General features: G+C 41.7%; 1 protein-coding gene across 1 annotated transcript; it reads left to right on the top strand.

Annotated features, from left to right (window-relative positions):
- Nucleotides 1-1,651: 1,651 nt before the first annotated feature.
- Nucleotides 1,652-27,181, top strand: sgcg (sarcoglycan, gamma). The gene is made up of 8 exons (XM_088345307.1): nucleotides 1,652-1,794; nucleotides 13,299-13,503; nucleotides 13,574-13,678; nucleotides 15,676-15,766; nucleotides 15,947-16,066; nucleotides 20,873-20,945; nucleotides 21,034-21,157; nucleotides 24,200-27,181. The coding sequence occupies exons 2-8, from the start codon at nucleotides 13,306-13,308 to the stop codon at nucleotides 24,365-24,367; spliced, it is 879 nt and encodes a 292-aa protein (XP_088201433.1). The 5' UTR covers nucleotides 1,652-1,794; nucleotides 13,299-13,305; the 3' UTR covers nucleotides 24,368-27,181.

Here is a 27,181-nt window from a genome sequence, read left to right as displayed (position 1 = left end):
GAATCTGTTTTAACTAGGTCAATCACAGTTTGGTTTGGTCGCGTCAATCAGAAAGAATTGTCAAAGATGGAATCAGTAGTGAAGATGGCAGAGGAAATAATAGGTACTGGCCTCCCGTCCCTGCAAAGTATCTACATCGATCGAACTAGAAAACGGACACTAAAAATTATCGACGATCTCAGTCACCCTGCTCGCAGGTACCTGCCGTCAGGTCGCCGTCTTCGCTCCATTGCGAGCAAGACTTCACGTCTTAAAGAGAGTTTTTACCCTGCCGCTATCCGTATGTTCAACGGGAATTGATTTAGGTTATTATGTATAGTACGTATTATTATGCCCACGGCGTTCCTCCGACCTATTCTACTCTAGTCTTGTTATCTACATATTCTTTATTTTTAAACTATTCTTTATAATTACCTTGTATTATACACTACAATATATTTTTTACTCTATTATTTTTATTCTTTTAAATCTATGATTTGATCATGATTAAGTGTTCGCGTGTCAAATGATTTCTTGTATATATCATGTTTATTGTTTATACTGGCTGAATAAATAAATACAATACAAAATTAACAATTTGTATGGTATACCAAAACACAGGCAGCACGGTGGCGCAGTGGTTAGCGCATATGCGGCACAGTTCATGCCTTGGGAACCTCTTGCGTGGGTTCAAATCCAGCTCCAGACTTCCTGTGCGGAGTTTGTATGTTCTCCCCGTGCTTGCGTGGGTTTCCTCCCACATTCCAAAAACATGCATTTCAGGTGAATTGGCCGGTCCAAATTGTCCCTAGGTGTGAATGAGCGAGTGAGTTGTCTGTCCCTGTGTGCCCTGCAATTGGCTGGCAACCAGTTCAGGGTGTCCCCTGCCCACTGGGATGGGCTCCAGCACCCCTGTGACCCCTACTGAGGATAAGCGATGCAGATAATGGATGGATGGATATTTCAACCCTACTTACAATATTTACAACCTGGTAACAATAAAATAATAGAATTGTAACAACATACTAATAAAACAAGTTGCTATTTTGCGGTAACAAGTAACATAAACTAGCTCTCAGGTTCAAAAAGCTTGGCAACCCCAGATATACTGTCCCTTCATTGCCAATTGACTTTTTCTTGTCGCTTTCCAACCTTTGCTTTTAACAAAATGGTTTTCTCAAAGAAATATAAGAATATGATCTCAATCAGTAAGCGAACTAAACGAAAATGTGTGAAAGGGGTTTGGTCAAAAGCAGGTTTGGGTAGGGTTACTTTAACTGGATTACTTTCAATTACTTTTGGATTACTCCAATACCAAATATGCTAATAAAAGACAAAAGAAACTAAATATGAATAAAATTATGACTCACAACACGTGGTAAGCTGAGGATAAGCGATGTAGCTAATGAGATGAGATGAGATAACGAAACACATGTACAATATAACATGTTAAACTACATCAATAAAAAAAATATGGTGTAAGATTATTTTGTAAGGGAAAATACAACATTTTGTAAGGGCATGGAGCCCTGGAGGTTGACAGGTATGAAAGAACAACAGTAGTAAGGAAAAAAAAATCATGTTAGCAAATGTGCGTGGACCCCTATCCTTACTCACCGCCCCCTTCCCTCTCTCGCACTCTCTCCCTCTCTCTTCATATCAGCGACGCTCTTCTGTGCGCACGCACGTGAGCGTGAGCGCCGTCTGGTGTCAGGCGCGTCTCGATTTATGGACCGCAGCTGTCGAGCGCCTGGCCTGGCAAGACTTCGGAGCGAGCGAATACTGAAGAACTGCACCGTCCGACACAAAAACGAGGTGAGTTGCTTTTCCTTGTTTTCCTTTTGCAAATGTTGCGGTCATGCTCTCTTGTGTGACATTTGACCCTTTTTTGGGGACACCCCAACTGTGTCTTTTGACAAGGAGACCATATAGGGCACTTGAGGAATAAGGGAGTCCGTGTGAGTTATATTTGGATGTGGTTATTTCACGCGAACCATGAGACAAACCACTCAAGTGGGTATGCATGCACATGTGTGCGTGTTTTTCTTTTTCTAAAATGGACTTGCGATACAGTACAGACACAATTCACTATTTATAGAAGCTAAACCAGTGTAGTGAATGACGGGAAGTCCACTTCTTGAAGGGATACTTTTGACCAGGGTTGGGTAGGGTTACTTTAACTTGATTACTTTCAATTACTTTTGGATTACTCCGATACCAAATATGCTAATAAAAGACAAAAGAAACTAAATATGAATAAAATTACTAAATTTTGTGCAGGCTTGGGGACTTACGGAATACATGGAACGGCAAAAATGATGTTGGCAAGCTGTTTGGGTTTATTTTCATTTTGTTTCTGTCGCATTTTTTGTTAGTTTTGCCGGAGATCGAAGAGATCAAAGCCAGGAGAGAAAGCTTACCACGTGTTGTGAGTCATAATTTTATTCATATTTAGTTTCTTTTGTCTTTTATTAGCATATTTGGTATTGGAGTAATCCAAAAGTAATTGAAGGTTAAAGTAACCCTACCCAACCCTGCTTTTGACCAAACCCCTTTTACACATTTTCGTTTAGTTGTCTTACTGATTGACATCATATTTTTACATTTCTTTGAGAAAACGATTTGTTAAAGGAAAACGTTGGAAAGCGACAAGAAAAAGTCAATTGGCATTAAAGGGACAGCTTATCTGGGGTTGCCAAGCTTTTTGAACCTGAGAGCTAGTTTATGTTACTTGTTACCGCAAAATAGCAACTTGTTTTATTAGTATGTTGTTACAATTCTATTATTTTATTATTACCAGGTTGTAAATATTGTAAGTAGGGTTGAAATATCCATACATCCATTATATGCATCGCTTATCCTCAGTGGGGTCACAGGGGTGCTGGAGCCCATCCCAGCCATCTCCGGGCAGTGGGCAGGGGACACCCTGAACTGGTTGCCAACCAGTCGTAGGTCACAGAGGGACAGACAACTCACTTGCTCAGTCACACCTAGGGACAGTTTGGACCAGCCAATTAACCTAACATGCATGTTTTTGGAACGCCAGGAGGAAACCCACGCAAGCACGGGGAGAACATGCATACTCCACACAGGAAGGTTTGATCTCACGACCTCAGAACTGTGCCACACACGCGCTAACCACTGCGCCGCCATGCTGCCCAGGGTTGAAATAAGCACAGTCAATTTTAAAGACACTGATCATGTCCAATTTCCTAGAAAATCACTATTACCCATCACCGTTGAGATAATTTTCAGATCCAGTCCGCGGGCTACTCGGGGGCTCTCAGGGGGCTACCTGGTGCTCACGTTGAGGAACCCAGGTGCATATTTTTTGCCACTCCTAATGGTAAAAAACCCCATCATTTATTAAAAAAAACAACAACATTACAATATTATCATTACAATAATGATATAAAATGCATAAACTATCGTATGCACGTGTTTTAAAAGAAATATGAATAGTTCGAGAAATCATCATTTATTTGACATCACATGAGTCTCACCTTAGGGGAAATGACATATTCATTCGCCATCTTGCTGCTGCGCAAAACTCTCAAAAAGGCTGGACAAAAAATGAGAGCTAAAACAGTGCATTTTGGCCACTTTGAATCTCTCTTATTTGTATCTTCCTTTGTGCTTTTTAGCACTTGTTTTCACTTAAACTACACCAAACAGTGACATCTAGTGTTCAAATAATACACACTGTCCATTTAAAGTTGTCATGAAGTTTTAAAGGGACATTGTTTATTATTTAGCGCCGCCTTGTGGTAAAACAATATTTCATCCTCCCCCCAAAAAAACAATATTGATTCAAATAATAAGAAAAAATACATTCACTTTTATATAAAAGTAGATTTTTAAATCCTCGTAGGTCCTGAATTTGTTATTCTTTTTTGCTTTTTACTTCAGAATCCATAGTTTGGATTCTTCTGTGTGCTTTTTAGCACTCGTTTTCAAATAAAAATAGCAATATCAATTTCAACAGTTTAAAAACAAATGTGTTCAACTCTCAAACTAAATACAACTGACATGATTCTCTATTCCATGGCTGACAGGCTTCAAAATAAAAGCATGTATTTAGAAGTAGGGTGTATAGTTTGGAGTGTCTTTAAAAAGTTGAAGGAAAATTTTTACTCGATTAAGTATGTGTTGACAATGCCCAACTGAGTTCAAACAACCTTTATATATACTTTTTCACCGCGCCTATCTGCTCTTATCTTACTTTTATCATCGGTGTTCCAGCCACGAAGCTTATTAGGCTGGAAGAAAGGAGGAATGTTTGGATGGGGGATTGCGGGTTGGGGGGGTGGAGGGTAATATCACATGTGTGCTTGAGGTTTTCCTTTAATCTAGGATGAAAATGGCGAAAATAAGAAAAGGATTGTTTCAAGTACAGTCGAAATGCCAACCCAATCCACCAGAAAAATGAAAAAAAAATGGATCAAATACTCGAGCGCATCTAAATAAGACACCGTACTTGCACGTGCGACAAAAAAGAGCTTGACAGAGGCTGCAATGACGATTTCAGCCAGAAGATGGCGACAGTAAGTGGAATATTTGAAAGCTACGGACACCCACCTTTAAGGAAATAAATATTTCCTTGAAACGTCAGCTTGTGCGCCTCGAGCTGAGCATCCCTGACCGCCGCCGTGGTTTTTGTTTGGTCGCTAAGGAAAAGTTGCACTAGCGTGCATGCAAATGACGCTTTCGAAAGGAGAAACGCGTACGAGGCCGTCATTAAGGGTGGAATAAACGACTCCATCAGGCTGCGGCGACGTGGACCCGAAAGCCGTGAGTCGCCTCATTAACTCGGAGCGCAATCACGTCTCCATTTTACTTTCCATTCCGGACCCCGTAATGAAGAAGAAGATTAAAGGAACAACACAGCGATGGACATGATGTTCGGTACAAGTGTTCTATTCCTGTTTGAAGAATTAGCTGTCCTCCATCACAACTGTATTGTCTTCTTGCCATTCTGTCATTCCTTGAAGGGACTCTGTGTAATATTTGACCACTAGATGTCAAGTTTCGTGTCGAATTGGGCCTAAAATGTCAATCATTACGTTCGGGGTTGGGCCGGTGTTCTGCCGAAACGTCCTACCCTGTCGGTGACGCCCTACTGTGGGCTGACCTGACTGCAGCAACTCTGAAACTTATACCAAACAGAACTTTTACTCATGATATAAAAAAGGGTTAGTCAAGTCATGTTTATTTTTCCATCTATCCATTATCTGCACCGCTTAACCACAGTAGGGTCGCGGGGGTGGGGGGGATGGGGCGGCTGGAGCCCATCCCAGTTATTCTCGGGCAGTGGGCAGAGGACACCCTATAATGGTAGCCCTTAATCATAAGGAGTCTCAAAGGGCTTCGCAGACCACAGTCTATTACAAATTACACACTGTTATTACTCCATCCCCTGATCTAAAACCTACATGAGGGCAAGGAAAAACTCAAAAACCTCAACATGAGGAAAAGGAAGATACCTTGAGAAGGGACCGCACATGAGGTAATCCCCCTTCCAGGATGACCAGGCTCCAATGGATGTTAGTTAAAGTATAATATAAAAAATAAAATAAAATAAACAGGATGACCAGGTTGGAATTGATAAAGCATTGTCAACATAAAATATAGTTCATTCATAAGCTAATTTTATTAGCTTATTGTACTTTTTGTACAGAGCGGAATATTGACATGCATACATACACTGCGTGATTACCGTAGTCATCAAACAACATGCGAGAAAGCCACCACAGATAAACACTCTAGGCCTAAAAGCTATGTCAGAAAACAATAATTTGAATCAATGAAAGAGTCAAATAAGAGGAAAAAAAATTGAAAATCAAAAGTACTCAACGCTCTCAAAGGCACAAGTAGATAATACAAATAGAATTACAGAACACTGGGCTGGGCTTCTCTCTCACTGGATCCTTTTTTTACTATCCACCCGTTATTGTTCTATGTCTCTCATTCTCACTCTCTTTAAGTGCCACACTAGACTCTTATGGAGGTTCTGCTGTTGTGGTTAATGGCCATTTTTTTTGTCAGGACCAGAAAGGAGAGAGGACCCACTTGCGTTACGTTTCTCTCAGTTTTATTGGAAGAAAGGAAAGGGTTGCACCCACGATCCGGTGATTGTTGGGCGCGGGAAGCAGGTTGCTCTGAACTCGGAAGTGGGACAGCGATGGCTGTGTCGGGAACGGAAAAAACGGGTCGGTAGCCGGGACAGGAGAGCAAAAAACGTGGTCGGGCTCGGAAACAGGTCGAAAGCCAGAAGAGGCAAGTAGACCGGATCAAAAAACGGTTAGAAGCCAGGAGAACAGATGGGAGCAAAAACAGGCGGGGGCCAGGATCGAATAAGCTTGCCTAGAGTACACTGAGGTTTGCAGACGGACTGACAACAGGTAACAGATAGACATAGGTTTCAATAGTGACAGGGAGCCAATCAGAGTCAGGGGCAGTTGGCGCCAAAAGAGCGGTCACAGGTGCATCACATCAGTAATCACGACATTTTTAACCCAAAAAGTGACAGGCAGCTTTTATTTTTTCCTGTCAATTCTTAAAAAATATATAAATTATGAAAAACTGTTGGTTAATATATTCTCCACAGGTAAAGAAATGTAAAAAAAGGCAATCTTTGTACAGTCTTGTTTAAGTTAGATTTCATTACAAAAGACAGGCTACTATTATTTATCCTAAATCACCTCTCCTCCTCCAAAAAAACAGGAAATTTCGTCTTTACTTTGGGCTCGGTCCTGCAAATCAAGTTAATTTTTTAGACCCAAGCTGGCTCGGGCTTTAATACCCATGGTCCTGGTTCGGGTCGGGCAACAATTTTTTTAAGGCTCATGTTACCTCTACTTGTTACACTAGCTGTCACAGACCAGGAACAGAGACGGGACCCAATAGCGCTCGTTTTCTCAGTTTTTATTGATAAGAGTGAGAGAAAGGCTTGCTTCCACGATCCGCGGATCGACAAACACGGGTAGCAGGTGGCGGGAACGCGGAAGTGGCACTTCCGTGTCGAGCGAGGAGGATCGGAGACAGGCGGGAATAGCAAGTCGTTGGCCGGGGCTGGAGATCAAAGGCCGTGTCGAATTTGTAAACGAGGTCGGTAGCAGGAGGCAGACAAGTAATGGGACAAAACAGGTCAGGTAACAGGCAGGCAGAATGGGACGTAGTCAGGTCCGGAAACAGATTGGCAACAAAGATCAGGCAGAAAAAAACAGGACCGGAACGGAGTCTGACGCAAAGGCTTACTAAGATGAAGGCAACAGTTCGCGTAACAATCTGACGGCTTCAAAGAGAAAGCCGGGGGTTTAAAAAAGAGTGTCCACCAATCAGCTGTCCGGGCTGTTGGCGCCAATTAAGCCGCCGCAGCTGCGCTCAATCGGCAATCATGACACTAGCAAAATATTCTCATCCTGTTGAATATTATGTTTATTTTTGACATTTTGTTTTAATGTTTAGTATTTTATTATAAAACTAAAATGTTTTTATAGTAAGCATTTTTTTTCTACAATGTGCTATTTTAGATTTTTGGGATAATTTCATCATGTCGCGCCTCGGCCGAGTCATACCTAATTGGTATAATGGCGGCGCCCTCTGTTGGCTGCGGCTGCATCGACTCGCTACAACGGGTCAGGTGTATCGACATTTCGTTCTGTGTACATTGTTACAAAGAATGACAATACAAAGGAAATTATTATTATTATTATTATTTTACAATAAATTAGAACAATAACATTTCATATAAGTCGAATGATCTCCCAGTTGAAGAAGAATTTATTTGTCTGCATTTTACAATCATGATAAAAGCATGCACACGTGCAAATGAAATGAAATGAAATGAAATGAAATGAAATGATCTGCATTTATATAGTGCTTTTCAAGTCAATGACTTCCCAAAGCGCTTTACAATGTGCTCCACATTTCCCAATAGCGGCCTTGCAGCCATGTAAGGCGCTAACCTGCTTATTGGGGGTATTAGGGGTTCAGTGTCTTACCCAAGGACACTTCGACATGTAACACGGACGAGCCGGGATTCGAACTAGGAACCATTGATCCCAAGACGAGCGCTCTACCTCCTGAGCTACTGCCGCCCCCAAATGAAATGATCTGCATTTATATAGCGCTTTTCAAGTCAATGACTTCCCAAAGCGCTTTACAATGTGCTCCACATTTCCCAATAGCGGCCTTGCAGCCATGTAAGGCGCTAACCTGCTTATTGGGGGTATTAGGGGTTCAGTGTCTTACCCAAGGACACTTCGACATGTAACACGGACGAGCCGGGATTCGAACTGGGATCCCTTGATCCCAAGACGAGCGCTCTACCTCCTGAGCTACTGCCGCCCCCAAATGAAATGATCTGCATTTATATAGCGCTTTTCAAGTCAATGACTTCCCAAAGCGCTTTACAATGTGCTCCACATTTCCCAATAGCGGCCTTGCAGCCATGTAAGGCGCTAACCTGCTTATTGGGGGTATTAGGGGTTCAGTGTCTTACCCAAGGACACTTCGACATGTAACACGGACGAGCCGGGATTCGAACTAGGAACCATTGATCCCAAGACGAGCGCTCTACCTCCTGAGCTACTGCCGCAAATGAGCAATTAAAAAAGAATATCCGCTTAGCGAGGAGCTGAACTCCAAAAGGTTTGTGTCAGGAAGGTAAATGCGTCCCTGGAGCGGCTTGTAGTGGTCCCAGCATGCAATGCTGCCAGTGTGCTGACTGGAGGCCAGGCGGCGTAGCTACATCTGGCCCTCCATCTGCCTTCACACCGGTGTGTTATTTATTTGTCGCTCAGGGAGCTTGCCACTTGCTCTCTAGTAAAACGCCTTCGACTTTCCCTTTTCTTGTGAAACTGCTGGAAAAGTGCTCACATTTTCCATTGGCACTATGATTCAGATATGCATTGGGTGTGTCTGAGCACACGGTGCAATTCCAAAAGCTCGAAGGCTCCTTTTTCGTTTTCTCTGATGTTGGGGGTGGGGAGATCGATCCAAATATCGATATTATTGATACTAAGCAAGTACTTGGATCAGATTGGTATTGCTGATGTGCAGGGTTGGGTAGGGTTACTTTAACTTGATTACTTTCAAATACTTTTGGATTACTCCAATACCAAATATGCTAATAAAAGACAAAAGAAAATAAATATGAATAATATTATGACTCACAACACGTGGTAAGCTTTCTCTCCTGTTTTCTGGGGGCCAGCGAAGCTCGGCGCTCTCCACTTCGCTCACCTCAGTGGGTTCCACCACAATGGAGGGTAGACGCTCTCTCTGGTGGTTCTCTGCCGTTCAAAGATGTCTCGGGCCCAAGCACCACTTCAACAGGATCTGGAAAGATCTGAAGAAAGGACGAACATTCAACTAAGATTGGGACATAGTTAAATACAATTAGTTTAAAGTGCGAGTTAGGAATATCAGTTATGTACAACGCAGTGGTTAGCACATTCACCTAAAACGCAAATCGTCCCAGGGTGCCAACAGGCAGTAATTGCCCAAGACACACCACAGGAATTGGTGCCCCTATGATCCTAGTGGTTAAGGGATACAACCAACCAACCAACCATAATGTAAGTTATGTATTGGGTCATGTTTATTGGCAGGGTTGGGTAGGGTTACTTTAACTGGATTACTTTCAATTACTTTTGGATTACTCCAATACCAAATATGCTAATAAAAGACAAAATAAACTAAATATGAATAAAATTATGACTCACAACACGTGGTAAGCTTTCTCTCCTGGCTTTGATCTCTTTGATCTCCGGCAAAACTAACAGAAAATGCGACAGAAACAAAATGAAAATAAATCCAAACAGCTTGCAAACATCATTTTTGCCGTTCCATGTATTCCGTAAGTCCCCAAGCCTGCACAAAATTTAGTAATTTTATTCATATTTAGTTTCTTTTGTCTTTTATTAGCATATTTGGTATTGGAGTAATCCAAAAGTAATTGAAAGTAATCAAGTTAAAGTAACCCTACCCAACCCTGCTGAGCACACGGGTGCAATTCCAAAAGCTCAACAGCTCCTTTTTCGTTTTGTCTGATGTAGACAATGGGCGGATTGACCCAAATATCGATATTATTGATACTAAGCAAGTACTTGGATCAGATTGGTATTACTGACAAACGGCCAAATTCCTCTAAGCGCCACTTCTGTATATAGATAGCACACTCCATCCCCTCTCTCACCCAGCGCCCTCAGCCAGTCTTTACCTGTATGCCCAGATTTGTGATTGGCAGGCACACTTTTAGCACCTCTTCCGACCTGGCCTGCTGCTGCATCCTGCCTGCCAGGCAGAAGAGAGGGCCAAAACTATGACCATTGAAGAATAATAATGGAGTCTGATCTTGTCCTTCACGTTTTTGTTGAATTTCGGGTGAGGAGAATGCTGGTAAATTAAGAGGCTGTAGAGAAAGTGCTTCTCGAGAAGTTTTTATCGGAAGAATATATTCTGGAGACCACCCAATTACAAGTCTTCAATCGGACAATCTTAGCAATACTCTGATTTGGCGCACACATCAGCCCGAAACTATAGAATTAGTGATGATATAAGCTAGCTAGCAGCAAGTCAAGTCATCCACCATTTTCTTTTTTATTGCATGGACTTTGTTTTCATACTGAGGATTCCCTATCTATTGACACTCTTATTTAAAATGAGCAGTATGTAACGCGTTACTGTGCTGAGTGTCTGCAGATACAGAGTGAGGCACGCAATTCTCTTACCCAATGACAGAGGGCACCAATGAGACAAAAGATTCTGATTTGACGCACAAAAATAGAATTAGTGATAGTATTAGCAAGCTAACTGTCATGATGACTGATTTGGATCACCTGTGCCCGCTCGTTTGGCGCCAACCGCTGCGGACTATCTGATTGGTTCCCTGTCCTTTTTAAGCCCAGTCCTTTCACTCTCCTGTTTTCAGTCCGTCAGCAAACCTCTGTTTCTACAAGGCAAGACTCCCGTCTGTCCCGTTTTTTTTACATCCGTTTTTCCACCCGTCTGTTCCTGATCTCCCCGTTTGTCTCCTGCTTCGACCTGTTTTTGACCCCGACCACGGTTGCTCTCCCGTCCCGGCCTACAACCCGTTTTTGATCCCGACCACGTTTTTGCTCTCCTGTCCCGGCTGTCGACCTGTTTTTTTCGTCCTTGACACCGCCATCTCCCGCTCCGGAAGATCCACTTCCGGATTCGGATTGTTTGAGCGGCTTGCCTCCCGTGTCGAGGGAGCACCGGATCGCGGGCGCTGCCCTTCCACTTTCTGTCAATAAACTTGTGGTTATCGCTACCCATTTGGGTCCTGTTTCCGTTCTGGTCGTGACACTAACAGCAAGTCAAGCCATTCAGTACTTTTTTTTTCTCGTTGCATGGACTTTTTTTGTTACAGAGGATTACCTATCTTTTAATGCTTTTATTCAAAAGGAGCAGCACATAAACTTACCGTATTTTCCGCACTATAAGGCGCACCGTGTTATAAGGCGCACCTTCAGTGAATTATATATTTTAAAACTTTTTACATACATAAGGCGCACCGCACTATAAGGCGCTACAGTAGAGGCTGTAGTTATGTTATGCAACCATTAGATGGTGCCGCGCTAAAGGGAATGTCAACAAAACAGTCAGATAGGTCAGTCAAACTTTATTAATAGATAACAAACAAGCTTTCCACAACTCCATTCACTCCCAAAATGAATAAACAGCTGTTTTATTATTTTCTCTGAGGTAAAGCATTTTCGTGACACATCTTTAACATCTTTGAACAACAGCAAGGCATAACATTTTACTTTTCCTTCATTTAGTCAACACGCAAAAAAACGTCTGATACTGTTGTGGCAAATTAAACGTTAGTGCAATCGCAATATAGTGACACTCGTAATGTGCAAAAACAATAACAAGTGCAAAACAATAACAATAAAGCAATAACATAATAACTGTAAAATGTAAAACGTAAACACACAATAGAAAAACATAAAGCTCACTCTATCAGCTCCTCATCTACGAATCCCTCGAATTCTTCTTCTGCAGTGTTCGAATTGACCATCTTAGTGAATGGGCCATCCAACACATCCGGCTCCGTCTCATCAAGGTCGTCATTAACCGAGTCAGTGTCGCTGTTGTTGTCTGCAACCATGGTCTTCTTACAACCGTGAGTGTAGTAAATCCAACCGTGTAAAATATTTACAAATACAGACTAGTAAAAAATGTTTTCTCTATGCCGTAGTGCAACCCAACGTGTGATTCACATTCCTTTTTTTTCAGCCAGTTGCACGCTTTGTTTTGCCCCTTTAGCCTATGCGAGTCTGTAAATGATGAAAAGGATCAGCCTCCTTTACCCGCGAATAACTTTAGCCAATAGTGACTGATTCAAATGATGATTGACACATTGGTTAGGAAATAAAACGCCGGTATATAAATCCCAGCATACACCGCGGACTACTTCGCCTTCGGGGGAAAATCTCGTCGGCGGCTGCTTGCCTTAGTTGCAAGACTTTGCGACTTAATATTGATCCATATATAAGGCGCACTGTATTATAAGGCGCATGGTCAGCTTTTGAAAAAAATAAAGGCTTTTAGGTGCGCCTTATAGTGCGGAAAATACGGTAGTTTAAAGAGCAGATGTATCCGAGTTAGCTCTCAGAAAACACCGTCTCACTGATTTGTGGGGAGTACATGCAACTTTTGTCATGCAGTCAACAACATTTTCCCGTAAGAGAGCCATTTTGGAAGTTAGAACATTCCCACCTTTCTCGATTGTACACTTCCAACATAAATCAACCTTGGGCAGTCCCATTCTGATGTCTTGACGGAGTGAAAAAATATCTATTGATATTTTCATATGGGATATATTTCATTCTCATTTCTTATATAATCCCCTGTGTCATGATTACATGGCCGTTTGTCTCCGGCCATCGAGCCGTTTTGTCCGTTTGACCATGCTCTGATCCCTCGCTCTGGCTAACGACCTGTTTTTGACCACCGACAACCCTCTGAAGATTTTAGGTGCGCCTTATAGTGCGGAAAATACGGTAAGTTAAAAGTCATGCTAATACGATAAAATGTTTTTTGTCTATGCTATTGTTAATATATTTATCTCTCAAATGATGAAAAAGGTTCATTTCTTTGTAAATATAACTTTACCTGACAAGGACCTCACTGCACGTCACTGCACATAGATGCCATTCATTGGTTGACTTGTACCTGATGAAGACACGTTGAAAAGGACTGCTACTGCACAAATGCAGTTAAACTTTTTATTGTGTTGCTATCTTCTTGGAGCAAGCATCCTTACGATATTTTTGCATCAGCAGCTTTTAGATGGCGGGCGAACAGTATGAGATCAGCACAGAGGGCGGCGTGGCCCCCAGGCCGGTCGGGCCCGAGCCCGTCTACAAGGTAGGCATCTACGGCTGGCGCAAGCGATGCCTTTACCTCTTCGTCCTGCTGCTCATCGTCATCCTGGTGGTCAACCTGGCTCTCACCATTTGGATCTTCAGGGTCATGTGGTTCAACTCGGTAAGCGCAGCTTCCAAATTCTGAAGAGCACTTCATGTATGAGCTGAACTGGTGTGTCACGTAACCTCAGGAAGGAATGGGCCTCCTGCAAGTCCACTCGGAGGGCGTGAAGTTGGACGAGGGAGAATCCGAGTTCCTGTTGCCCCTCTATGCTGAGGAGATCCACTCTAGAGAAGTATGTGAGACTATTATCCTTGCTCGTTCTCCTCCCTGCTAAATAAGCCATTTAGAGAAGCTGTTATTACTCCGTCCCTGTTTAACCAGTCTTTTCCGAGCGCTCCCAGCCAGTTTGGATGGCGGCCAAACTCCTGAAGTCTCCCACCACAAGCTTCCGACGGACGTCAGGGATGTTTGCGGCGCATGTGTGGTTTATAGCCTGCTTGCGAGCGGCACATGGCAACATTTTACAGTGGTTTATAGTTTTTATTTTGCTTATGCTATCACATTTCCAACATAATGGATGCTGTTATAGACACGATCTGACTCACGACAGGGATCGGTTCCAACCATTATCCATCCATCAAATATCTGAATCGCTTATTCCAGCCATCTTTGGTCAGTGGGTAGGGGGACACCCTGAACTGGTTGCCAGCCAGATGTAGGGCACATAGAGACAGACAACTCACTTGCTCATTCACACCTAGGGACAATTTGGACCAATCAACGTGACATGCACGTTTTGGGGAATATAGGAGTAAACCAGAGTGCCCGGAGGAAAGCTACGCAGGCACGGGGAGAACATGCAAACTCCACACAGAAAGAATGGTAGCTGGATTTCCACTCAGCTGCCGTGCCGCCCTGGTTCCAACCAACTGGTCGTAAGATGGCGGCATCTACTGCTGAGATGTTATTTCGTTACTGAGTGATTTGGTAGATTGCTGTGCCGGCTGGCTCTCAAAATGGTCATACTCGTTGCCAGGCTGCTACACTGGGGCTTTAAAACAAGCAAAATGTTCTAATTTAGCTGACCATGGGAAAATTGCACATTCTACTGTATTATTTTTCTTCTATTAACATTTTAACATCATTTTAACAATTGACTTTCTAAATTTAACATAGTTAAGCAGTCTAAAATATAGTGAAACATTTCTGGTAATAAGGTAAAAAGATGTTACTTTTGCTATGTAGAAATAACATTTGTGTTGTTCACTGCAAAAAAAACGTTTTCACCCAATGGTAGAACATTTTTACTTAAAAAAACATCTTCATAAATACTTTCTTTTAAACTTTTCTAGTAAAATAAGAAAAAATATAGGTGAAATGAACATAATAATCCAATATGAATGATGTTTTGAATGTTAAAACATAAAAAAATATTTCCCAAAAAGATAAACACATATACAGTACAGACACTGCACTACTCACAAATGAGATTCGTAAGTTGAATTTATTCATAAGTTGCTTCAGTGCAAGATTTTGTATGTGTAAGGTTTGTGTAAGTATGTTTAAGGCTTGTGTGAGTAAGTATTGTTTTGTACTTTTTTCATAAAAAAATATGTTCTAGATAAAGTTAAGTTTAACTTACTTTTGGAAGATGAGCTTCAACAGTTAGGTGGCATCCTCCTCCACCGAAAAAAAGCGATCCAACCATTTTCTCAACCGCATCAAGCTTTCTTATTCCACTTTAATTTCAAAAGAAACGGCTTGCCTCCTCTTTACACTTTACACCAACCATATTAAATGGATGCACGAGATATAACATAAGAACATCAAAGCTCTCAGTGCACTAGAGGTATAGTACACGTAGTCTGTTTGCACACGAACGAGGAAGTAGAAGCCGGATTTCTTCTTCGGGGTGGATGCTGGGTGAGCTCTCACAGCGCCACACGCCGGTAGTGGCGGAAAAAGGTAATGTAATGTAATGAAAGAAGAAGATGTCCTCTACTCGGAAAAAGGTGCACACAATACAAAATCTAACTTACAGCAATGTCTAGATATTTTTCGACATCCCGAAGAAAATGTTCGTATCTACCGTTTTTTGTAAGTCGAATGGTCGCAAGTAGGGGAGCGTCTGTATATCATTTGGTATGCTTATTTCACAGAGTTTTTTTTTTGTTTAACTACATAAAAATATATTTAAAATGAGCAACATTTCCTGTCAAAGCAGTAATAAGTTCATTTTGGCAGTGCAGTGTAACTAATATTCCTCTTGCGAATTACTTATAATTTCAGGACTCGCCACTTCTTGTACACTCGGATACAGAAAAGGTTTTCCTCGATGCCCGCGATGGAAATGGAGACGTCACAAGGCGGATAACTGTAGGTAAGAATTAACGGGTGGGAGAATACACACACATCATAAACACACATTTTCACCCATTCAGATGTGAGATCAATAGTGGAGTCAGTCTACAGTTCGTTTTTGCTCATTTGTCTTAATTCTGGTCTTTTTTGCATGTTTGCATAATTGATTGGCTTTACGGAACCACAAATGTCATTTCAGGTCCAAAACAAACGGAAGGACACACTCCAAACATGCTCATCACCTCCATCAACGACGACCTGATGTTCTCTGCTGATGGGAAGCTGGCTATGATTGGACCGGACAAACTACGGATCACAGGTACCTAAAAAAGAAATTTGAAATACAATTTTATTCAATTCATGAAAAGAGAAAACAATACTAAAGAAAAATTGATTACTCTTTGAGTTATTTAGTCGGTATAAATGCATGCCATTATTATTCATCTATCCATCCATCCATTATCTGTACCGCTTATCCTCAGTAGGGTCGCGGGGGTGCTGGAGCCCATCCCAGCCATATCTGGGCAGTGGGCAGGGGACACCCTGAACTGGTTGCCAGCCAGTCGCAGGGCACACAGGGACAGACAATTCGCTCGCTCATTCACACCTAGGGACAATTTTGACCGGCCAATCAACCTGACACACATGTTTTTGGAATGTGGGAGGAAACCGGAGTGCCCAGAGGAAACCCACGCAAGCACGGGGAGAACATGCAAACTCCGCACAGGAAGGTTGGTAGCTGGATTTGAACCGATGACCCCAGAACTGTGCCGCAGATGCGCTAACCACCGCGCCGCCGTGCTGCTAATATTCATCTATTTGAGTGTTATTATTTATGGCTATATAAAAAAATTACATCACTTATTGACATATCCATGTTTATTCAGTCTCTACATTGTTTCAAGTGGTGTTTTAGTTTGCAGTTAGTAGAAGACCTTGAGTTGTATCATTAATTCCCGGACCCAGTTTAGAAAAAGGGCTGGTGTAAAATAAAGATTTTTAAACTATCTGTTAAGTTTACTTTTTGTCACGTCCCGCCCTACTAGTATAAAAGCTATTGCCAGACATTTAGACGGTGCACTCATAAATCTTCCAAGCCAATGTCCTGTAGCTCATTTGTGCCCAGAATATTCTGTTATAACAAAACGTCAAACAAACTGCTTGCATCAGTTCCTGTGCTGGTTTTACCAGTCTCACAACTTGGATGTAGATAAACACTTGGAGTAAGAAAAAGGCCTTCATTGTGATTTTCCAGGAATTTAGACTGACTTGAAAAAAGAATCCACAAGATACTTGATCACCTTACTAATGACTGTACTCTACAATGAAGTTTTGAGTTTTTCCTTGCCCTCATGTAGGATTTAGATCAAGGGATGGCCTAATGATAGTCCGTAGTCTGTGCAGCCCTTTGAGACTTATTTTAAGTAAGGGCAGTACAAAGAAACTCGACTTGACTCGACTCTTCAAGTATTCAACCAATTTTTGTAAAACTATTTTAGAAATTATTACTAGTAGTATTATTATTAATAATATTATATTTTATGCCCTTTATTTAAGTCAGCTGTCTCATTGGTTAACTGAGCCTATTTAAACCCAACTTCCTGAAATTACAAACCGGTAATAACCAAATGATAACGACATAGCGGGGAAGAAAAAAATCTGATTCCTTCTTCTTGTGGGCAAGGAAACAAGAGACTTGCAGGTCCTCTGCTCCCCCCTAACCCAGAAAAAAGGGGAAGGCCTGGAATCACAGAAAGAGAGTCAGAGGACTCCAGAGTTTTCTCCAGTGGGTCTCCAAATGAGATACCGGAGTCAGACACTGGTAACGCTCTCAATGACCCTCAGAGAATGGACTCGGACCCCCCGGTTTTGATTAAGTAATTTGTATACTTCAACAACACCTATGAACTGGCCGTGCCCTTCATTGTGGAGTGGCTTGGGTGAGGACTGTGACGACTCGTCTCATCGTAAAGGGGAGCACTGTGATGAAAGAAGGACGCGATCAAACAAGAACTACAAGCTTTGGCGGAAATAAAGAGTAAAGGCAGAATGTCACACTTTCACTTTACCTCCAGAAACCTTGTTAGAATATGATATGGTGAAATTGTGAATGTGTTTAATTGCTGTTAAAAGTGTCAATAAAATTGTTCAAACCAAAATAATACTAGCATGAAAAGTTATTTTAGGAATAAGTATGAAACTGGTAGCCCTTCTCGCTAATCAATAACACAAATGTAGCCCTAAGTTTCACTTGTTAGCACTCCTCTAAAGTATTAAGCGTTCTGGGTCTTGAGGACTAGATTCCGGGACATGTGTGCAAGACCCCTACTCCTTGATCCACCCTACAAGAAAATACTGTAAGGCAACTGAAACCAGGACTACATTATAGTGAGGATATCCAGGCAAAGGAAGAGAAACACAAAGGGATTGGCCCAACAGACGACAGCATAAAAGGAGGTAGATCTGAGTCATCAGGAGGGCAGCCCAAGGGTCAGCCACAACCAAATACCTAAAAAGGCCAAGGCAGATGCTGCATAGTTCACTAAACCACATGAATCAGATCCAAGCCATTGACAAATATACCATTCCAGTCATCACCCAGCTGGCATTGTATCCTGGCTACTGGGAGGGAATACAAATAGGAACGCTCTGAACACTCTATAGCTGGCTCTACTCCAAGTCCAAGTAGTTCAATATTAACACTATTCAGCAGGAAACAATGGGCTTCCAATCATACATCAAGATAATACCAAGTAAATGCCTCGGGGATCAGGGAGAAGGAGACAGATGGTCAGTCATGGAAAGTTTTGTAGTAATATGGCAACACTGGAGCAGCTTATCAAAAACAGTCTGGTCGACAAGGACAACTGGTTGATGGGGACAGTTGTTTAATTAACAGTGAAACTGACTACAAATTTAGGCGGGATTGTAATTAGGAATGCAAAATCATTATTGGGTTGATAGTTATATGATTTCACAGTTATGGGCCCCATATAAAAAAGACTCAATAGCTACTTGCTATTCAACAGCTGACAGTACTTGAAAAAAAGAGTATTTACGTTCTCCATTAGAACTTTTTTTTAGATTTTCTATAGCAGCACTTGGTCGTTTCTCCTCTGTACCTCTTCATAATGTGCGTGAGGCACCAGTAACATCGTTCATCGTGAGCTTTTTTAAAGGGGTAAGGAATCCGTGAGCCTTGAATTCATTTGTTTAAATCCATAAATAACTTGAATATAGATACAAAAATATACCAAATGCAAAGTCCTTTACAGGACCAAGAGCCTTTAATATGTGACAAAACCAAAAGACGTGACATTATTGCCAGACAGATTCTCATAAAAAAATGTGAAAGCAATTTGTATTGTATGATGCGTCAGTCATTTGAAACTCATTATTTGAGAACAAAATTGTTGTACCCCAGTATCAGTATTGTTACACCCAACTGTTCGTCAATGCTGAGATCCGGCTCATCTCTGAAGAGCTTTACACCAAAAAAAACAACAGAAGGTGATGAAGGTGCTGTATCTGAGTCAGATCAGGAGGCTCCTCCCACTACTAGCACCAATGGAAACCAGGACTATCTATTTTATTTGGGTTAGCAAACACCTACCCCAAAAACAGCCTGGAGAGGGATGGGTGCCACTAGGTTGTACTTGGCCAAGACACACCACAGGAAATGGTGCTCCTAGGACACCAGCTGTTAAGGGATCCATGAACCATGAACCACTAACCAAAAAATGAAATGGTTGACATTGAGAAAATTCACTAAAAAATGGCATGAGTATAGACCCCATACACAACATCCATAGAAGTTTAGGTCTATCAGTTCCTGACTCAAGTCAAGTCAAGTCAAATTTATTTATATAGCCCTTAATCACAAAAATGTCTCAAAGGACTGCACAGGATTACAATGACACAATTACCTGATCTTAAACCAACATGCGGGCAAGGAACAACTCAAAACCTCAGCGTGGGGAAAAAGAGAAACCCTGAGAAAGGACCTCACATGTGGTAATCCCCCTTCCAGGATGACCAGGGTGAATTACATTTAGCATTACAGTACAAAAACATAAGCTAGGTAACATGTTGAAAATTTGCCCAGAAAGTGCATGACAGCAGCGACGCCCCCAGCCTGTAAACTAGTCCAGAAAGTCTATGACGGCCACGACGCAGCTTCCCATCTCTGCCAGCTGGTCCATGCAGGCGTTCACATGCTTCAGGTCAAACGCTGGTCCGCTGACTCATCTCAAATCGTCCTTCTCCTTCGTATCACCACCAGGCAGGAAGTCGGAAAAAGACAGGACAATACAGAATATGAGGTTGGCATCAATCATAAACTTTGGAATAGAAGTGTGTCTTAAGCCTTGATTTAAAAACTTCCATTGAGGTTGCAGATCTTATCTCCGGAGGCAGGGCATTCCATAGCATTGATGGAGAACACTCTCAAACTCCTGGTTCAAGGTTGTGCAAGGAATTTCACACAGATTGCTTATATTGTCTAATTTTATTATAGCTTCATAAGCGGGATTGCAACCTATAATATGGGGGGTAATCGGCTGAGGTGGACAGGTATGAGATTGGGAGACTGTTGATGATACATAAGCATGTGTGGGTGAGTAATTGGCTCCCTTAACCATTAAGAGTTGTAAAGGCACCATTTCCTGTGGTATCTCTTGTGCAAATACAGCATGGTGGCGCCCATCCCTCTCCAGGCCAACAAATATTTCCACCTGGTTTCTAACCGCAGACCTTTCGCGTGTCAGGCAAATGTACTAACCACCTCACTACGGAAACACATAAGCACTGCTTGTACACTTAAAATCAAAGTTACTGTAACTTTAAATGTAAACACTAAACATTTGACAACAGAATCATTTTTGTTGTTGCCTGTACTAGTTTACAGGCGCAAAATGGAACAAGCTGAGGCTTGGGTTAGAGCGGTGAGCGGTTTCTACTAGTGGTAGCCCCCGGGAATGTTTGTGACGTGGATATCCTGTTGCAAGATTTTTCTTCCTAATAAAACTCATACATCTAAATCATCGTGTTTGGAGGTGGTCGTATAAAGAGGTACCGCTGCACATAAAAATAAAACCATCCATGTTGTTTATATCCTCTCTCTCAGGACCTGAAGGGGCGCTGTTCCAACATTCAGTTGAAGTTCCTCTTGTCAAGTCGGAGCTCTTAAAAGACCTGAGGTGAGGGCCCCCCCCCATGCCGTGGGGGCCAAGCCGGATGGGTTTAGCTCTTCCAAGAGCACCCTAAAGTTTTATTTTGCATCCTCAGGTTGGAGTCTCCAACTCGCTCACTAACAATGGATGCTCCAAAGGGAGTGCATTTGAAAGCCTTGGCAGGGAACATCGAAGCAGCCTCCAACATGGACTTGATCCTGGAGTCCAGCGTGGGACTGGTAGGATGACACGCTTCTCTTTTGAGAATCTTATAGACCTCTTTTTGTGTTTGCAAACAAGTGTGCCTTAGCAGAGCTCTGCATGTGTTTTTAAAACAAAATGGCAGAATAGATGTCAGTTTATAGCAACCGATTGACAGAAAAAGATAGATGAAAGGTAGATTGTAGATAGTAATATATCAAACAGACCTGTCCCTAGGCATCAAAATGGGTATATTAGGTTTTCAGTGGGGGTCACAAGCCCTTAGTGGAAGGGTCAGGCCCGGCCTTAGCAACGGGTGTGATCTCAAATAAGTATGTACAAGCAGCAAGACACTGACTATTTGAGTAGTTAACAAAAAATCTTTTTATAATCACATAGATTGTGCTATCCACTTTGAAAAGCTTCTGTGAGTGACGTTTCGCCTCACATACTACTCCTGTCAATATCGAGTAAGAAACGAGTAAAATGCCTTTTTATGCCAGCATGGACAAAAACAGTAGCTCAGATGACCAGTTCGTATTTCAGTAGCCTAGTTTACACATAACTTAAACTTAAGAAGAATTAAAACTTACAGTTTACAGTAGCAAACACTTACAATTCATCGACACTTAACCTACTTACACTTACTAAGGCATTCGGGAGTCAAAAAAATCCGAACCGGATCACCACGATAACTTACCAGCTATGAAATGGTCACCGCAAACGCGGACATTGCTAATGATGTCATTGGTTTAGTTATAAGTTATTATTGTTAGTTTCAGTTTCAGTTTAATGGTACCACATTCTTACCATGAGATTCTCATGGGTCCATTTGAACCCAACTGATGTGTTGGGAGTCATTAGGTGACCAAACCACCCAATTCCAACCCCTAATGGCAAGTGCCAAGCAGGGAGACAATGGGTACCAATGTTGTAAGTCTTAGGTATGACCCAGCAGAGGCTTGAACCAGCAACCTCCCAGTCTCGAGGCGGGCGCCCTACCTGCAAGGCCGCCGGGTCTTATGGTGGTTTTGAAAAGGCCTGTTTCCTCTGGCAATCGTAAAAAAACATCGTGCCCATCGCCCACAAATACGTGTCTGTACGATGTCACCAGTCACTGAAATACGTCATGTCCCATATCATGGGAAAACTTAAACTCTTGGGATTCAAGATGTACTCATTAGAGAAACATCAGGATCAGTCTGAAACAGGATACCCAATTTCTATAAAGCCGGCGCAACTCACCAACCAGTCCCCTGGCTGTCTTCAAATTCTTTGAATGTCTGTCAAAATGGCTTTGTTACATCAAGGACAATCCATAGAATCCAACCATGTAAAATATTTTCTTCGATATACGATTATGCAGACAAATAAAAAGAAATCCTCCTAAAAGCATGTCTGCTTTGTTCGACGTCGCTTCTTGAAATTCGTTCGTTTCGCTTCAAAACTGTGCAATCGCAGTTCACTAAAATCGCTCTCTGTTTAGGGGCTGGCCTCATATGTTGTGTTCAGGGTTGGATAGAGTTACTTTAACTTGATTACTTTCAATGACTTTTGGATTACTCCAATACCAAATATGCTAATAAAAGACAAAAGAAACTAAATATGAATAAAATGATGACTCACAACACGTGGTAAGCTTTCTCTCCTGGCTTTGATCTCTCTGATCTCCGGCAAAACTAACATAAAATGCGACAGAAACAAAATGAAAATAAATCCAAACAGCTTGCCAACATCATTTTTGCCGTTCCATGTATTCCGTTACTCCCCAAGCCTGCACAAAATTTAGTCATTTTATTCATATTTAGTTTCTTTTGTCTTTTATTAGCATATTTGGTATTGGAGTAATCCAAAAGTAATTGAAAGGAATCAAGTTAAAGTAACCCTACCCAACCCTGGTTGTGTTAATAGGATTCTTTGAAAGTGTTGTGTTCCTTCAATTGCGTCACACCTCTACATGAAATAGGACAGACGGGTCAGCTTTCAGACTAGATTTTTCAAGTCCTCTATTGGTGGAATAATTTGCAACATATTTGCAAGATTGTGGGGAGAAACACTTCACATTCTGTGTGTAATTGAAATTTTTTTGGGGCGAATACATCGTTAAATTGCAATTTGTGCACGCATACAGACAAAAATTGGCCATGTTGTTTTTGTAAATTGCGACTCTCAAAACGCAGCCCAACATATAAATCTTCCCTCGCTATATTCAAACCCGTACTGCTACTCCCACTGTTATGGGTCTACAATCCGCACGCATCCTGTGGTGATCCCCCTCATGATGTAAGCTGGTTTAGCCCATGAAAACAGCAAATACAGCGGAACCTCGGTTCTCGACCATAATCCGTTTCAGAACCCTGTTCGAAAACCGATTTGTTCGATCACCGAAAATCGTTTTTCCCATTAAAAGTAATGTAAAATTGTTTTAATCCGTTCCAACGTACGAAAGATTACACTAACATGAACGTGTAAAAATAAAAAAATCAGGCCGTTTCACGTCATTTAGCACCCGGGTCTCCACAACAAGTGGTGAGCGGTTAAAGGATAAAGAAAAGAATTATGAATAGGATTTCTTACCTTTGTGGTGGTCTGCAGAAGCCATGCTCTATTCCCTCGAAAGAAGGGAAACTCGCACACCTTCTTCATTTTGCTATTATTGCTTTCTTAAATGCAATAGTTGTACGCATTACTCTTCTTTTTTCACATGTAGCAACTTTGCTGCTTGCACCGACCTTCTTCGGAGGCATAATTAGGGGCTAAAACACTCCGTTCACCGATATTTAAAGCGAAAGTGAAAAGAAGTGCGCGTGCACGTCATAACAGTTCTTCACGGGGTGTGGGGGCAATCTACACCCGTACGCCGCTCAGCATCGCCCCTAGCGTACCGGCGTTCGAACTCCGATTTTTTGAACGAAAAGCGAAGCAAGAATTTCTCGAAATTTTTGGTCGAGAACCGATTTGTTCTAACTGAGAGGCGTTCGAAAACCGAGGTTCCACTGTAGGTAAATTCTCAGGAAACATCAGAAGGGACTGGAATCATAAATGTTTACGGCTGTGGTTCATCCCACCCTTCTGCCTAGTTGGTGCTGGACGCCGAGACGGTGCGCATGGCCAACCTTCCCCGGAGCCAAGGCGGAGTTTCCGGAAATGCCGATGGCCTCTTTGAGGTGTGCGTCTGTCCAAGCGGGAAGCTTTTTCTATCCAAGGCTGGCGTCACCTCCACCTGCAGCGATAACCAAGAGTGCTAAGATGTGTTTGTGAGTGGCGGCTTGTGTTTTCCTGCAAGCTCCAGGCACAAATATTTGCTGGATTTGATTTTGTGGATCGCAGCGGGTGCTTACAGGAAAGCACGCTGTCTTTACACACACATTCAAGTATCATGGCTGGGCAACGAGGAGCTGCTTTACAGCTTACATCCTATGCAATACAATCTTGTGGTGCAATACAAATGTGACACATGTTAAGGGCTTGTAGTGATGTGAGGGGGGGGAAATTGTCAGGTTTTAAATGATATCTGATGAGAGTAGTTGATTTGTGTGGTAGACTTTATTTTGATGATCACAATGTTGTGGTTGGGTTTGGTATTGCGCTATATGCCACAGAGTGGGGTGGGACTGGTTATGATCATAACGCTTGAACTTCGATCCGCTTTAATGTTCAGACTCAGAAAATACGGAAAAACTACCGTAAAATCCGGACTATAGAGCGGACCTGATTATAAGCCGCACCCACCACATTTTAAGAGGATAACCGCTTTTGTACTTACACAAGCCGCACCTGCATATAAGCCGCGTGCGCCCACGTTAAAACCTGTAACACAATCACAAAATTAACCCAGACCCTATTTTGAGTTCTGCGGTTTTAACTGAGCATAAAGTACTCAGTTCAACAACCACAGCCGGCAAATTAAACGAAAAATGATACCGGTACTTAGGATATGATGCAGACCTGCAGAGTCCAGGTCCCGTTAAAAGTAATCCAAGGAAAAAAAGTGTATATTTCCAAAGGTAAGGGTGGGAAAAATATATATCCACTTTTGTCTGCCGTGTCCACAAACAATCACCTTCACCGGTCCCCACTTCCCGTTATCCCCCGCGTCTGTTACGTCCCTTCTTTTTATTTGGTCAGTGCAAGACTTATCAGAATAAGTGTTCAAAATAAATACAAATAAATACATTACAAAAATATACAGTAGCAAATACATATTATACATGGTTACACATATTTACAAAGAAAGATGGTACACCGAGAGAGTTTTCAAAGCTTTAATAATAATATTATAACCTTCATCCCAAACCGTTTCTGTGAAGGGTAGCAAAACGCTACTAACCACACGCTCGCAATACAGTCAACGGATCTGTTAACAAATAACATACCGTACATGTAGAAATCACGGTTTTCATCTTCCTCCCTATATCTGTCGTCACCAAAGTTGTCCTCCATTAGTATGGGAAAGAGACTTAATTCAAACACACGCCAGAAACACGCTCGCAAGGTAAAGTGCGTGCAGTAGCTCTGTTTCCTTCTTTATCGGGCTGCTCGATTGCGTTTAGCCTGTAACTCGAGCGCCTTACATAAATTGGCCGCATCACTGAATAAGCCGCAGGGTTGAACGTTTGGGAAAAAAGTAGCGGCTTATAGTCCGGAATTTACGGTAAATTGTATATTGGAGGTCATTGTTTTAAAAGTGAGATTTACCAGTTTGATATGCATTTTTTAACAGTGACATGCAGGGAAGTTCGTTTCAAGTGAGGCACAGTCATATTTACAAATAAATGAGCCTACATCATATTCATCGTTCGTTTGGCAGTGCAAGAAAACAATATACAAAGCATAGCATAAAAGAAAAGGTTTTATTTTCTTGTCTTAACTTATAAGAAAAGTCTGTGCACTGTTCCTTTTGAATAAGTATCAATAGATAGGTAATCCTCCATTCTCAAAAATAGGACATTCAATGGCTTAACTTGCTGTTATCTTGCTAATACTTACCACAGGGGCAGGGATGTGCCGCAAATCTGAATCCTTTGTCTCATTATCGCCCCCTGCCATGAGGCAGGAGAATCGAATGCCTCAGCACAGTATTACATACTCATTGTATTAAAAATATTTGTCACATGATGAGGAAAATTCAGCGGTTTTGAAAGAGGAAATCCAAAAATTATGAAGTTGTATGAAAAACAATGTTAACACTGAATAAATATATCTACATAATATATTTTAAATTCTATATTTACATGATGACAAGTGAGGCTGTGCCTCCTGTCACTGCACCTCACTGATTTCTAAAATAACAATATATCATGTTATTACTATGCTATTTTTGTGTTATTACAAGATTTAAATTATTAGACAGAGAGTTGAAATAGGCTCAGTCAACCCATAAGGGCAATGAGTAATTTACATATATAGATTATAGGCTAATTTTAAATATGATTTTGCAAGAATTAATGATGTATTGAAAGATACTTTTCATGTTAATGATTTATTATCCCAATTATAAATAAAATTCCCTAGAAAATTTACAATGAGCCATCGCTGGTGAGCTTATTTCAGAACCTGTCTGTAGGCTACTTAGCTGTTCTTAGGTATGTGATGTAAATACCTAAATCCGCTAGTAAATGACAATTAAATATATATTGCAGTTCAACAAATATGCCAAGCTCCTGTAGAGTTCATTTGTGCTGTATTTCAATGGCTTGCCCAAAGGACCAGAGCGCCAACGGACTGGATCCGGTTTTGTGTTTGTGTAGCAGACATAACTTTAACCGCAGCTCCTTTTACTATTTTAAAGTCAAATTTCAATGTTTTATTACTTCAAGATTAAAATAAATGTAGACAAACAGACCAGTAGTCTGTAGTCTGTGCAGCTCTTTGAGACTTCTTATGATTAAGGGCTATACAAAAAAACTATGACTTGACCTGACCAGCCGAAAAGGCGGCCATTTTTTTTTCACAACCAGGAACTGGAAACGGAGTATAGCCTATCGTTCCTCACTCTCACCGGAAGTCTGTGGCATATAGTTTATTAGCATGTTGACTAGAATTGGGATATAATAAAGGGA

This window comes from Urocampus carinirostris, chromosome 10 (genome assembly GCF_059441175.1).
Source record: "Urocampus carinirostris isolate Australia breed hairy pipefish chromosome 10, RoL_Ucar_1.0, whole genome shotgun sequence".
Lineage (NCBI taxonomy): Eukaryota > Metazoa > Chordata > Actinopteri > Syngnathiformes > Syngnathidae > Urocampus > Urocampus carinirostris.
This window is presented reverse-complemented; position numbering and strand designations above follow the sequence as displayed.